The sequence below is a fragment of the Natator depressus genome, chromosome 10 (genome assembly GCF_965152275.1).
Source record: "Natator depressus isolate rNatDep1 chromosome 10, rNatDep2.hap1, whole genome shotgun sequence".
NCBI lineage: Eukaryota > Metazoa > Chordata > Testudines > Cheloniidae > Natator > Natator depressus.
The window spans coordinates 38,047,333-38,059,476 of NC_134243.1; the positions used below are offsets into that span (position 1 = coordinate 38,047,333).

A 12,144-nucleotide genomic window follows, 5' to 3' on the forward strand; every position below is an offset into this window, starting at 1 on the left:
TGAGGCCTTACCAATGCTGAATAAAGGGGAATGATCACGTCCCTCTATCTGCTGGCAATGCTCCTACTTATACAGCCCAAAATGCCGTTAGCCTTCTTGGCAACAAAGGCACACTGTTGACTCATATCCAGCATTTCATCCACTGTAACCCCTAGGTTCTTTACTGCAGAACTGCTGCCTAGCTGCTCGGTCCCTAGTCTGTAGCAGTGCACGGGATTCTTCCATCCTAAGTGCAGGACTCTGCACTTGTCCTTGTTGAACCTCATCAGATTTCCTCTAATTTGTCTAGGTCCCTCTGTATCCTCTCCCTACCTTCCAGCGTATCTACCACCCAGTTTAGTGTCATCTGCAAACTTGCTGAGGGTGCAATCCACGCCATCCTCCAGATCGTTAATGAAGATATTGAACAAAACTGGCCCCAGGACTGACTCTTGGGGCACTCTGCTTGATACCGGCTGCCAACTAGACATGGAGCCATTGATCACTACCCGTTGAGCCCGACAATCTAGCCAGCTTTCTATCCACCTGATAGTCCATTCGTCCAGCCCATACTTCTTTAACTTGCTGGCAAGAATACTGTGGGAGACCATGTCAAAAGCTTTCCTAAAGTCAAGGAATAACACATCCACTGCTTTTCCCTCATCCACAGAGCCAGTTATCTTGTCATAGAAGGCAGTTAGGTTAGTCAGGCATAACTTGCCCTTGGTAAATCCATGCTGACTGTTCCTGATCACTTTCCTCTCCTCTAAGTGCTTCAGAATTGATTCCTTGAGGACCTGCTCCATGATTTTTCCAGGGACTGAGGTGAGGCTGACTGGCCTGTAGTTCCCAGGATCTTCCTTCTTGTCTTTTTTAAAGATGGGCACTACATTAGCCTTTTTCCAGTTGTCCGGGACCTCCCCCGATTGCCATGAGTTTTCAAAGATAATGGCCAGTGGCTCTGCAATCACATCAGCCTACTCCTTTAGCACCCTCGGATGCAGCGCATCTGGCCCCATGGACTTGTGCTTGTCCAGCTTCTCTAAATAATCCTGAACCACTTCTTTCTCCACAGAGGACTGGTCACCTCCTCCCCATGCTGGGCTGCCGAGTGCAGTAGTGTGGGAGCTGACCTTGTTCGTGAAGACAGAGGCAAAAAAAAGCATTGAGTACATTAGCTTTTTCCACATCCTCTGTCACTAGGTTGCCTCCCCCATTCAGTAAGGGGCCCACACTTTCCTTGACTTTCTTCTTGTTGCTAACATACCTGAAGAAACCCTTCTTGTTACTCTTAACATCCCTTGCTAACTGCAACTCCAAGTGTTATTTGGCCTTGCTGATTTCGCTTCTGCATGCCTGAGCAATATTTTTATACTCCTCCCTGGTCATTTGTCCAATCTTCCACTTCTTGTAAGCTTCTTTTTTGTGTTTAAGATCAGCAAGGATTTCACTGTTAAGCCAAGCTGGTCGCCTGCCATATTTACTATTTTTTCTACACATCGGGAAACAGCATACAGACTGTCAAGAGCAGGAGCAGGAGAAGACAGAGTGTGGGGAATACTTCCAGGGCAGTGGGCCTCACTGGTCATGTAGAGTTGTTGTAAGGGCTCTGTGCTGGTCTTCCTCTTAGCTCCCAGGTTAGGAAGTGTTTGGTGGGCAGACCCAGGGTAGGTGAAGGGAGGGAGAGGTCATGGTCAGAGCACAATGTTCCAGCTGTGTTCTCTGCTTCCCATCCTGAGGCTGCTTTGTCTTACACTGGGGGCCAGGCTGGCCACCAGTTGCCCCAGAAAATGGGGAGCACACAGGTGTCTTAAAGCCACCTCTGCCATCTCCCCAATTCTTGCTTTGCAACTCCAAATCAGAGTCTGGAATTCTGAAATGGAATTTAACAGACCATTAGAGCTCATTCCAGACTCACCTTTCAAAACAGACAAAAGCAAATTGGAGGCTGGAAAGCTATTCTGACGGGCTCTGTGTTTGGTATAGGACTTTGTCTTTGGTCTCATATACAAAGAGATTTGAAGGTGTTAGTCCCTTTCCGGAGACCAATGTTCAGTTGAAACAATCCATACAAGCAGACCTGGATAGAGTTGTATCAAGAATTAGGGCTAGTGCCAGCATGGGTCCACTGCATTTGGAGCTAAATTTAATGTCTGTTCCATTCAAACCCTTATGTGTATCTCAGTGGTAATTTTACAATGAGCACTTAACGGAACTCTTAACGTGAAATAAGGTATTTTTCTGCTGTATTTTAATTATTTTATTTTGTATTTGGGAACATGCAATCAGAAGAATCTTTTTCAGTTCTACATTTTATTCAGTAAGCTACGCTGCTATTTCTACTGTCACTACAGTGTTGTTACTTCTAAGATGAGGTATGGGAGCTGAGTAAACTCTAGTCTTTCTCCCTCTTTAAGAGCTACCTACCTACCTAGCTTTGTCTGTTCCTGTCTGCAAGTTCAGAAGTTGTTCCCTTTCCACATTCAGCTTCCCCACCTGCCTCACCTGTCCTTCCAGCTGCTTCTTCCTCAAGGAGTCATTCTTGAAGTCTTTATCAGGAAGTCCTCCACCTCTGGATGTTGCTGTTGCTCTGAGCTAACCATCCACTGCTATAGAGCCCTGCACAGGACCATTTTTTAAAATCCTGCTCCCATCCTGCCCTACAGTACCCGCTCCCACATTGTTTCTTGCATTTTTATCCCGTTCCCGCCTGCAAAAACCTTAGATCCCGCATATCCGCAACAGAGAGAGATTCAGCCATGCTATTAAAAAAAAAGGTCAGATAACACATTATATAACACATTTATGTACACAAACATAATTCAGACAGTTTTTACCATCAAAAGAATAAAACAAATCTTGCTTAAACCACATAAAAATACTTTAACTCCTGTTGTAATAGACATCAAATCTCTTTCTATCCCTCACTTAAATTTAAGTATTAAAACATTTATTTTTTAAAAAAAAGTGTTTTCCAGCAAATTACCGCAGTCTGTTTTTTTTTCCCCACGCAATCCCGCCCACAACAAAGTACATTTCACCTGTTCCTGTATTATGGCAGGTGCTTCTGTGGGACCCTTGGGATCCCGGTCGCTGCAGGGTTCTTCACTACTGTTTCCCCACACAAGTCAGGAGAAGGATGAGGAGGGGTAGAGAAGGAGATCAGGCTTGGAGAAGAAGCTGTTTGTGGTTTGTGCTTCCTGGCAGGGGGAGGCACACTGTCTGCATAGAAATCTTACCCAGCAATTCCCCTTGGCAACTACAGACCATCGCTGCTACATCACCCCTGCAGGCTCTTACTTAACCCAGGAAACCAAAGATGTAAAACCTCTGAGGATTTCTTTGTAACTTAAGGGCTATATTTATTTATAGTCACCTTATTATCCTCTCCTCATTCAAAGTCTACTCTCGTTTAGAAGTAATTGTAAGTGTACAACCACAGGGATCAGAATTTATTATCTAGAATGGAAATTAGCAACAATCAAAATTCAGCATGGCAAAAGGAGGCACCAATACTTTTGAAGTCAGTGGAGTTTCATAGGCTTATGTCAGTGTTTCATTTGGACCTCTGTTTGTAGATTACTGTTCCCTATTTGCAGCTGACATTTCTGGTACAGGTCATAGAATCATAGAAGATTAGGGTTCGAAGAGACCTCAGGAGGTTATCTAGTCCAACCCCCTGCTCAAAGCAGGACCAACACCAGCTAAATTTTCCCAGCCAGGGCTTTGTCAAGCCAGGCCTTAAAAACCTCTAAGGATGGAAATTCCACCACCTCCCTCGGTAACCCATTCCAGTGCTTGTGAAATAGTGTTTCCTAATATCCAACCTAAACCTCCCCCACTGCAACTTGAGACCATTACTCCTTGTTCTGTCATCTGCCACCACTGAGAACAACTGAGCTCCATCCTCTTTGGAACCCCCATTCAGGTAGTTGAAGGCTGCTATCAAATCCTCTGTCACTCTTCTCTTCTGCAGACTAAACAATCCCAGTTCCCTCAGCCTCTCCTCATAAGTCATGTGCTCCAGCCCCCTGGTCATTTTTGTTTTGCTCTGGACTCTCTCCAGTTTGACCACATCCTCTCTGCAGTGGGGGGCCCCAAACTGGACACAATACTCCAGATGTGGCATCGCCACTGCAGAATAGAGGGGAATAATCACTTCCCTCGGTCTGCTGGCAGTGTTCCTACTAATGCAGCCCAATATGCTGTTAGCCTTCTTGGCAACAAGGGCACACTGTTGACTAATATCCAGCTTCTCATCCACTGTAATCCCCAGGCCCTTTTCTGCAGAACTGCTGCCTAGCCAGTCAGTCCCCAGCCTGTAGCAGTGCATGGGATTCTTCCATCCTAAGTGCAGAAATCTGCACTAGTGCTTGTTGAACCTCATCAGATTTCTTTTGGCCCAATTCTCCAATTTGTCTAGGTCACTCCGGACACTATCCCTACCCTCCAGCATATCTACCTCTCCCCCCAGCTTAGTGTCATCCGCAAACTTGCCGAGGGTACAATCCATCCCATCATCCTCCTGGGCCACTGCTGGCTGCCAGCTAGACATCAAGCCATTGATCACTACCCGTTGAGCCCGATGATCTAGCCAACTTTTCTATCCACTGTGACAAAGTTCCTGCTCTACTTTGGTGGGTCTTGTGCTTATTGGCGGATTTGCTCGTCTTGGAGCTTCACGGCAGCCCTCAGCTTGGCCGTTTTTCTGAATTCACAGTCCAGGTTGTCTCCTCCTGTGTCTGACCAGGAGTTGGGAGGATTTGGGGGGAACCCGGGCCCGCCCTCTACTCCGGGTTCCAGCCCAGGGCCCTGTGGAATGCAGCTGTCTAGAGTGCCTCCTGGAACAGCTGTGCGACAGCTACAACTCCCTGGGCTACTTCCCCATGGCCTCCTCCCAACACCTTCTTTATCCTCACCATAGGACCATCCTCCTGGTGTCTGATAATGCTTGTACACCTCAGTCCTCCAACAGTCCACGTTCTCACTCTCCGCTCCTAGTGCCTCTTGCTCCCAGCTCCTCACACGCACACCACAAACTGAAGTGAACTCCTTTTTAAAACCCAGGTGCCCTGATTAGCCTGCCTTAATTGATTCTAGCAGCTTCTTGATTGGCTGCAGCTGTTCTAATCATCCTGTCTTAATTGTCTCCAGAAGGTTCCTGATTGTTCTGCAACCTTCCCTGTTACCTTACCCAGGGAAAAGGGACCTACTTATCCTGGGGCTAATATACCTGCCTTCTATTACTCTCCTATAGCCATCTGGCCTGACCCTGTCACACCACCTTATAGTCCATTCATCCAATCTAAAATTTTTTAACTTGCTGGCAAGAATACTGTGAGAGAACGTATCAAAAGCTTTACTAAAGTCAAGATATATCATGTCCACGGCTTCCCCCACATCCACAGAGCCTGTTATCTCATCATAGAAGGCAATCAGGTTGGTCAGGGATGACTTGCCCTTCGTGAATCCATGTTGACTGTTCCTGATCACCTTCCTCTCCAAGTGCTTCAAAAAGGATTCCTTGAGGACCTGCTCCATGATTTTTCCAGGGACTGAGGTGAGGCTGTAGTTCCCTGGCTTCTCCTTCTTCCCTTTTTTAAAGATGGGCACTATGTTTGCCTTTTTCCAGTCATCCGGGACCTCCCCCGATCGCCACAAGTTTTCAAAGATACTGGCCAATGGCTCTGCAATCACATCAGCCAAATCCCTCAGCACCCTTGGATGCATTAGATCTGGACCCATGGACTTGTGCATGTCCAGCTTTTCTAAATAGTCCTTAACCTGTTCTTTCACCACTGAGGGCTGCTCACCTCTTCCCCATACTGTGCTGCCCAGTGCAGCAGTCTGGGAGCTGACCTTGTCTATGAAGACCAAGGCAAAAAAAGCATTGAGTACTTCAGCTTTTTCATATCATCTGTCACTAGGTTGCCTCCCCCATTCAGTAAGGGTCCCCACTTTCCCTGACCACCTTCTTGTTACTAACATACCTGTAGAAACCCTTTTTGTTACCCTTCAGTTCCCTTGGTAGCTGCAACTCCAATTGTGCTTTCGCCTTCCTGATTATATCCCTGCATGCTCGAGCAATATTTTTATACTCTTCCCTAGTCATCTGTCCAAATTTCCACTTCTTGTGAGCTTCCTTTCTGAGTTTAAGCTCCTCGAAGATTTCACTGTTAAGCCAAGCTGGTCACCTGCCATATTTGCTATTCTTTCTGCACATCGGGATGGTTTGTTTTTGCGCTCTCAATAAGGCTTCTTTAAAATACAGCCAGCTCTCCTGAACTCCTTTCCCCCTCCTATTAGCCTCCCAGATCCTGCCCATCAGTTCCCTCAGGGAGTCAGAGTCTGCTTTTCTGAAGTCCAGGGTTCATGTTCTGCGGCTCTCCTTTCTTCCTTTTGTCAGGAGCTTGAACTTGACCATCTCATGGTCTCTGCTGCCCAGGATTGCCACCCACTTCTACTTCCCCTACCAATTCTTCCCTGTTTGTGAGCAGCAGGTCAAGAGGAGCACGGCCCCTACCTAGTTGGTTCCCCCAGCACTTCTGCCAGGAAGTTGTCCCCAGCACTCTCCAAAAACTTCCTGGATTGTCTGTGCACTGCTGTGTTGCTCTCCCAGCAGATGTCAGGGTGATTGAAGTCCCCCATGAGAGCCAGGGCCTGTGATCTGGAAACTTCTGTTAATTGTCCAAAGAACGCGTCATCTACCTCATCCTCCTGGTCTGGTGGTCTAGAGCAGATGCCCACCATGACCTCACCCTTGTTGTTGTTGCCTCTAAACTTAACCCAAAGACTCTCAGCAGGTTTTTCTCTAGTTTCACCCTGGACCTCTGAGCAATCATACCGCTCTCTTACATACAGTGCAACTCCTGCACCTTTTCATCCCCGCCTGTCCTTCCTGAACAGTTTATACCTATCCATGTCCTCTTTACCTGGTTGAAATACTGTAATCTGCAATACTGACTCTTAAAACATAACCTCCTGTTTTTGTTACTTACATTCTCTCTCGGTTTCCTATTTTTGTTGGGGACAGAAAGGGAGGCAAAATGGGAAACAGTGCACTGTGTGTTTGTTTCTCATCCTGGTCTCCTTCTTTGTTTCTTTGCCTGTACAGAAGTTTATAGAGTTTGAAGATGCACTGGAACAGGAGAAGAAAGACCTGCAAATCCAGGTTGAGCATCTTGAATTTCAGACCCGGCAGCTGGAGCTGAAGGCCAAAAACTATGCAGACCAGAGTAAGTACAGTAATGCAACAAACATGCTTGTATGGTTGGGCTTCCTTGGAAGCTAGGGTATTGCTTTGAAGTTTCTTTGTTTCATGCATCTTATTCAAAGCCTGGAAGTTTGACATTCATAACTCCAGTGCCAACTTTTGAGGAGCCTAAGGGGAGAAATATGTTCAACATTTAAGTTGATAGTAGCTTTATTGTTTCCATTGCATTTAGTATTATAAGAAAATATGGCCAACTGCAGCCTTTGGGGACATTATGGAGCTTCAAAAACTTTGTTTCATGCCTGTTCTGTATATCAATTATCTTACTGTCTACAGCAGCCCTTGGAATCCCACAGCTTCATACTGGAGCAAGTACTAGCTGTTTTAAACAAATTTGTATATTACATGAAGTACTATTGTACACACAGACAGGAATATTCATTCTATTCAGCACAGCTATTTTCTCAGCCATTTAAAGAAATCATAATCTAACACATACCTAGCTAGATTACTTACTAAGTTCTAAGACTCCATTCCTGTTCTGTCCCTGGCAAAAGCATCATACAGACAGACACAGACCCTTTGTTTTTCTCCCTCCTCCCAGCTTTTGAAAGTATCTTGTCTCCTCATTGGTCATTTTGGTCAGGTGCCAGCGAGGTTACCTTTAGCTTCTTAACCCTTTACAGGTGAGAGGATTTTTTCCTCTGGCCAGGAGGGATTTTAAAGGGGTTTACCCTTCCCTTTATATTTATGACATCCCTCTTAAAATGCAAAGAATTGTGTGGGGGATATTTCAGGTATGTGCCCAACCTAACTTCTAATACATTTCCTAGATGGTGTGTGGTAGTGAATTTCTTTTTCCCAATAAACAGGACATTTAAAACCCTTCTTTGCTATCAAACATTTTATTGCATTAGAAAGGACTTCTGATGCCATGATCTTAGATCATATTATTGAAAAGTGGGTGTAGAGGAGCATGTACTGAATATACATCCTATTTTGTTTTGGAGGCAGGAATATGGAACTCTCTTTGTCAACTGTGATTGCATCTACTTGGTAGAAAGTCCAAAGGAGCTTTAAGTGGCAAATCCCAGTATTGTAGTTAACAACAGTTGAGTTGGAGCTTTAAGTTAGTTTCCACTGTAAATACTTTCTGGCTGGATCAACTTTTAAAAAAACAAAACAACTCTTTTTCTCCAATAACGCATCGTGGGCCCCAAACGACATGTGATGGTATTCACTAATCAGCTCTGGCCCTTTGCAGTTGGACACAGCCAGCTGTAATGTGTTTAATATAGAGCATACCACTTATTTCCCTCTTGTCCCTGAATGGGTTCTCCATGCCTTTTCTCATGCACCAAATATTCCACCTCCATTTTTTGTTTTTGTTCTCCTTTCCCTAATGTGCGCAGTTGTGGTGGGCTGGACAAGGCTTCCTCCAGAATTCAGCAATAATGTCCAACACAACTGCTCCTCAGGTAGTCAGAAGAGTCATAAAAGAGCTGTGTGATCCTTGCACTGGGGGTTGAGGACACAGCCTTCAGAAGCTTTGGATCCTCTAGCAGCTCACATACAAAGGATAGAACTAATGCTTAACTTGGATTGGCCTTTGTTTGCTCATTTGTCTACTGGTAGGTGCTGGGCTGGGCCCTGACAGACCCACTTCTAAAATTAGTATTGCATCACTTTGTATGTTCACCTTGAGGGCATTTTGATACCTGTGAAATGAGTTCGGGAGTAATACCACATGCCATACAGACATTATTGTGTTTTTCATTTTGTAACAGGAATGAACTCATATTTACCTATTTTCTGTAATATAAGATACTTCCTTGAGAATTATCTGGTGTTCCTTTTGGGGTCTAACACAAATGCTCTCTGATGGGTGGAATACTTTCTTTTTCCAGTTTCACGGCTGGAGGAACGTGAATCAGAAATGAAGAAAGAGTACAATGCCTTGCACCAACGCCACACAGAGGTAGGTTATCATCTCTAAGTAAGTATCATTCTCTTATTCTACATGTGGGTCTACAAACATATTTTAGAAAAGACTATTTGAATGATTAAAAACAAGAGGTGTCTGTAGCTGCTAAGCCCCCTCCTGCCCCCATGAGGTGAAATGCTCTGTTATCCCATTTCCTCTAAGCTTCAAGAGGCTACCACTGCTGTCTAGTTTCCAAGAAGCTTTTTTTCATTGTTTTTCTGCATATGTTTTGTCACATACCTTCTGCCATTGTACTGGGCTTGAGGTTTGGTATTTATTTGGCCCCACTCACTTTCATATTAGACCCAGACTTACTGCTCATTCATTGTGTCATCAGCTTAAAGAATAGCAATGACAGATATAGTTATGCAAAAAAAAGGGGGTGGGGAGAGAGAGAAATGGGTGCTGGAGGAAGATTAAACAGAAGAGGAACCTGTGTCTCCTTTTCACCGCTGTGTGGCTCATGGGTTTTTCCCTCTTCACAGATGATCCAGACCTATGTGGAACACATTGAACGGTCCAAGATGCAGCAGGTTGGGGGAAATAGTCAAACTGAGGGCGGTCTACCTGGGAGGAGGTAGGGCCATATCCTTCCACTGCAATATATGCCATTCAGGGGCTTATGGACTGTGTGCATGTGTGTGTGAGAGAGCAACCAAAATCTCCCCTGCTAGATCACTGGGAATGGACTGTAGTTGAACCTTGCTATTTTGTTCTAGGCAAGTCTTCAGTGTAGGCACAAAAGTACTTGTACATATTCTGTTTATTTGCAATCCTAGCTCTTGTGTGGGCTTTTGATAAATTACCCTTTTATATTTAGATGACAAGTGCAAAATCTGCACATAGGATGGTCCACAGAAAAAAAGAGTCATGGAGGACATGAGAAACTTGCCTTACCAGTTCAGGAGTACATTGTCACAATCTGATTTCCTCTGTTTCATCCCCCTCCCCCTCCCCCTGCTGTCCCCCCAAAAAAAGATTTCTGTAAAAAGACCATCCCATATGGACTTCTTTTTTTTGCCCAAGGTTTTGATGAACCCAAGATAGTGAGGTTTTTTTGTTCATCTTCCCACATCCAAAGCAGTGAGAGTCAGAAGCCAGCAGTGTGGAATTATTGGTCCTTATTCTCTTCTCACACTAGTTTTAAAGTAGTATAATTACACGGACTTTAATGCAATAACTCATGATTTATACCAGTTAGAGGAGCATCAAATGGATTCTCTGTGCTGATCTTACACTCCAGTAATACTGCCTTCGGAGTGAGGAATGAAGAAAGTGAGTTCCTAAAGAATATGATTTAGTGAAGTAATAGATTACCCAGTACTGCTTGAGGGACATAACCCAAATCCACTCAAGTTGATCACAGACTATCCAGTAACTTGGTGAAGAGAAAAGTATTCTCTTTGTGACTTTAAACTAATGTCAAACTATTTTTTATTAATCATTATATGCCAACAATACACTTAGCATTGTAAAGACATTCCCTGAAGAGTTTATAATCTAAATAGTAGACATACCTAAAACAAGATACACTGGGAGACCTAGAGGGAGTTGCTAGCTGAGTAAGCATTTCCTTCTCTCCTATAGAAGGCATCTGGTGTGGGTTAATGTTTGTGAGTCTCAGGAAAGAAGTCTTCAGGGGAGGGATTTGACTGAGGCAAGAGTGGGGCCCTAACACATTGGGGCTGGCAGATTGGACTGTGCATAGAGAGGACAGGAAAGAAGGCATGGAGATGTTGGGAATGAGAGAAGGAAACTAGAGAGTAAGCAATGCTGGCATTGTTGGCAAAGCAAAGAAGGTGAACTGGACAAGAAATAATGGGCAAGCAGGAATCAATGAGAGAGTTTAATAGAGGAGTAATGTAGTCTGATAGGGATGATGAAGGATGAGGAGAACAAAGCGGTAAATGAGACAGAGGGAAAATATTCTGGAATTATGGATGGGTTCCCTTTTGGATATTTTAGAGCCTTGTAAACTGATGTACGGGCACAGCAAGTGGCAGCAAGTCTCCAACGCTGGGTCGACAGACTTAGGCTCACGCTAACGCACTAAAAATAGCTGTATAGACTTTGCAGATCAGGCTCTGAAGTCCACTCCTGTCCTAGGCTTCAGAGCCCGAGCTCCAGCTTGAGCCACAATGTCTACGAGGCTATTTTTAGCACAGTAATGCAAGTCCATTGACCTGGGCTTGAAAGCTTGCTGCTGTGGGCTGTGTAGATATACCCATTGATGCCAGAGTGCTAGTTGGCTAGAAATGCCTGATGTAGATTGTTGTGCATTGTGCTAAGTGGGAGAAAAATCCCAGCTCCTGGCATAAGGGATTTAAACACCCTGTGTCTGTTATGGCTTCCTTTACTGGACTTCGAACTAATTTAAAACTGGCAGTCTGAGTACAGCCTAAGTGTCAACTCCACATTGTAAATGAGAGTGAGAGACCCTCTGAAGGAGGCATGGTGTGGAGAGCAGCTGTCGGGCATCTGTCGTCAGGATCTTCTGTAAATATGCCAGGATTCTTGCCAGCTCTCCTGCAGCTTTGGCATTCCTTTTCTATCTAACAATTTGTTTTCTGCCAAAACTGCATGGCACAAGCAGAAGGCAAGAAACGTTCCAAGGCTGTGAAGGAATGCGCTGCGTGGCACCTAGCACCAGTTCCCAGTTCTACACTGATGGCATGACAGTGCATGCTGGGATTGGATATGTACTGTTAACATGGATTTATTGTAGCAAATGCAATTGGTAGTACAGCACCATTACAGTGCACAGAATATACAGCACAACCCCAATGCAGGAAGGAAGTGAGGATGCTGAAAGAAAAGGACTCACTTAATAACAAGAAAACAATTACTTGAAACTGTTCCGGGGCTGGACAAAGCCTTTTCAATCCTACTGTAATTTCCCTCCTGCCTGAAAGAGGTGAAATGTGCTACAGGAAGGAGAATATCCATGCTGACATGCACTTATATCATT

General features: G+C 44.7%; 1 protein-coding gene across 29 annotated transcripts in view; it reads left to right on the forward strand.

Annotated features, from left to right (window-relative positions):
- The window catches only part of MAPK8IP3 (mitogen-activated protein kinase 8 interacting protein 3), a 157,674-nt gene that overhangs the window by 37,283 nt on the left and 108,247 nt on the right, over positions 1-12,144 (forward strand). For all 29 annotated transcript variants that reach the window (XM_074965792.1, XM_074965804.1, XM_074965803.1 and 26 more), the window contains exons 2-4: positions 7,094-7,214; positions 9,100-9,170; positions 9,662-9,753. In XM_074965792.1, coding sequence (XP_074821893.1) covers positions 7,094-7,214; positions 9,100-9,170; positions 9,662-9,753 — 284 coding nt within the window. The remainder of the gene's footprint in view (positions 1-7,093; positions 7,215-9,099; positions 9,171-9,661; positions 9,754-12,144) is intronic.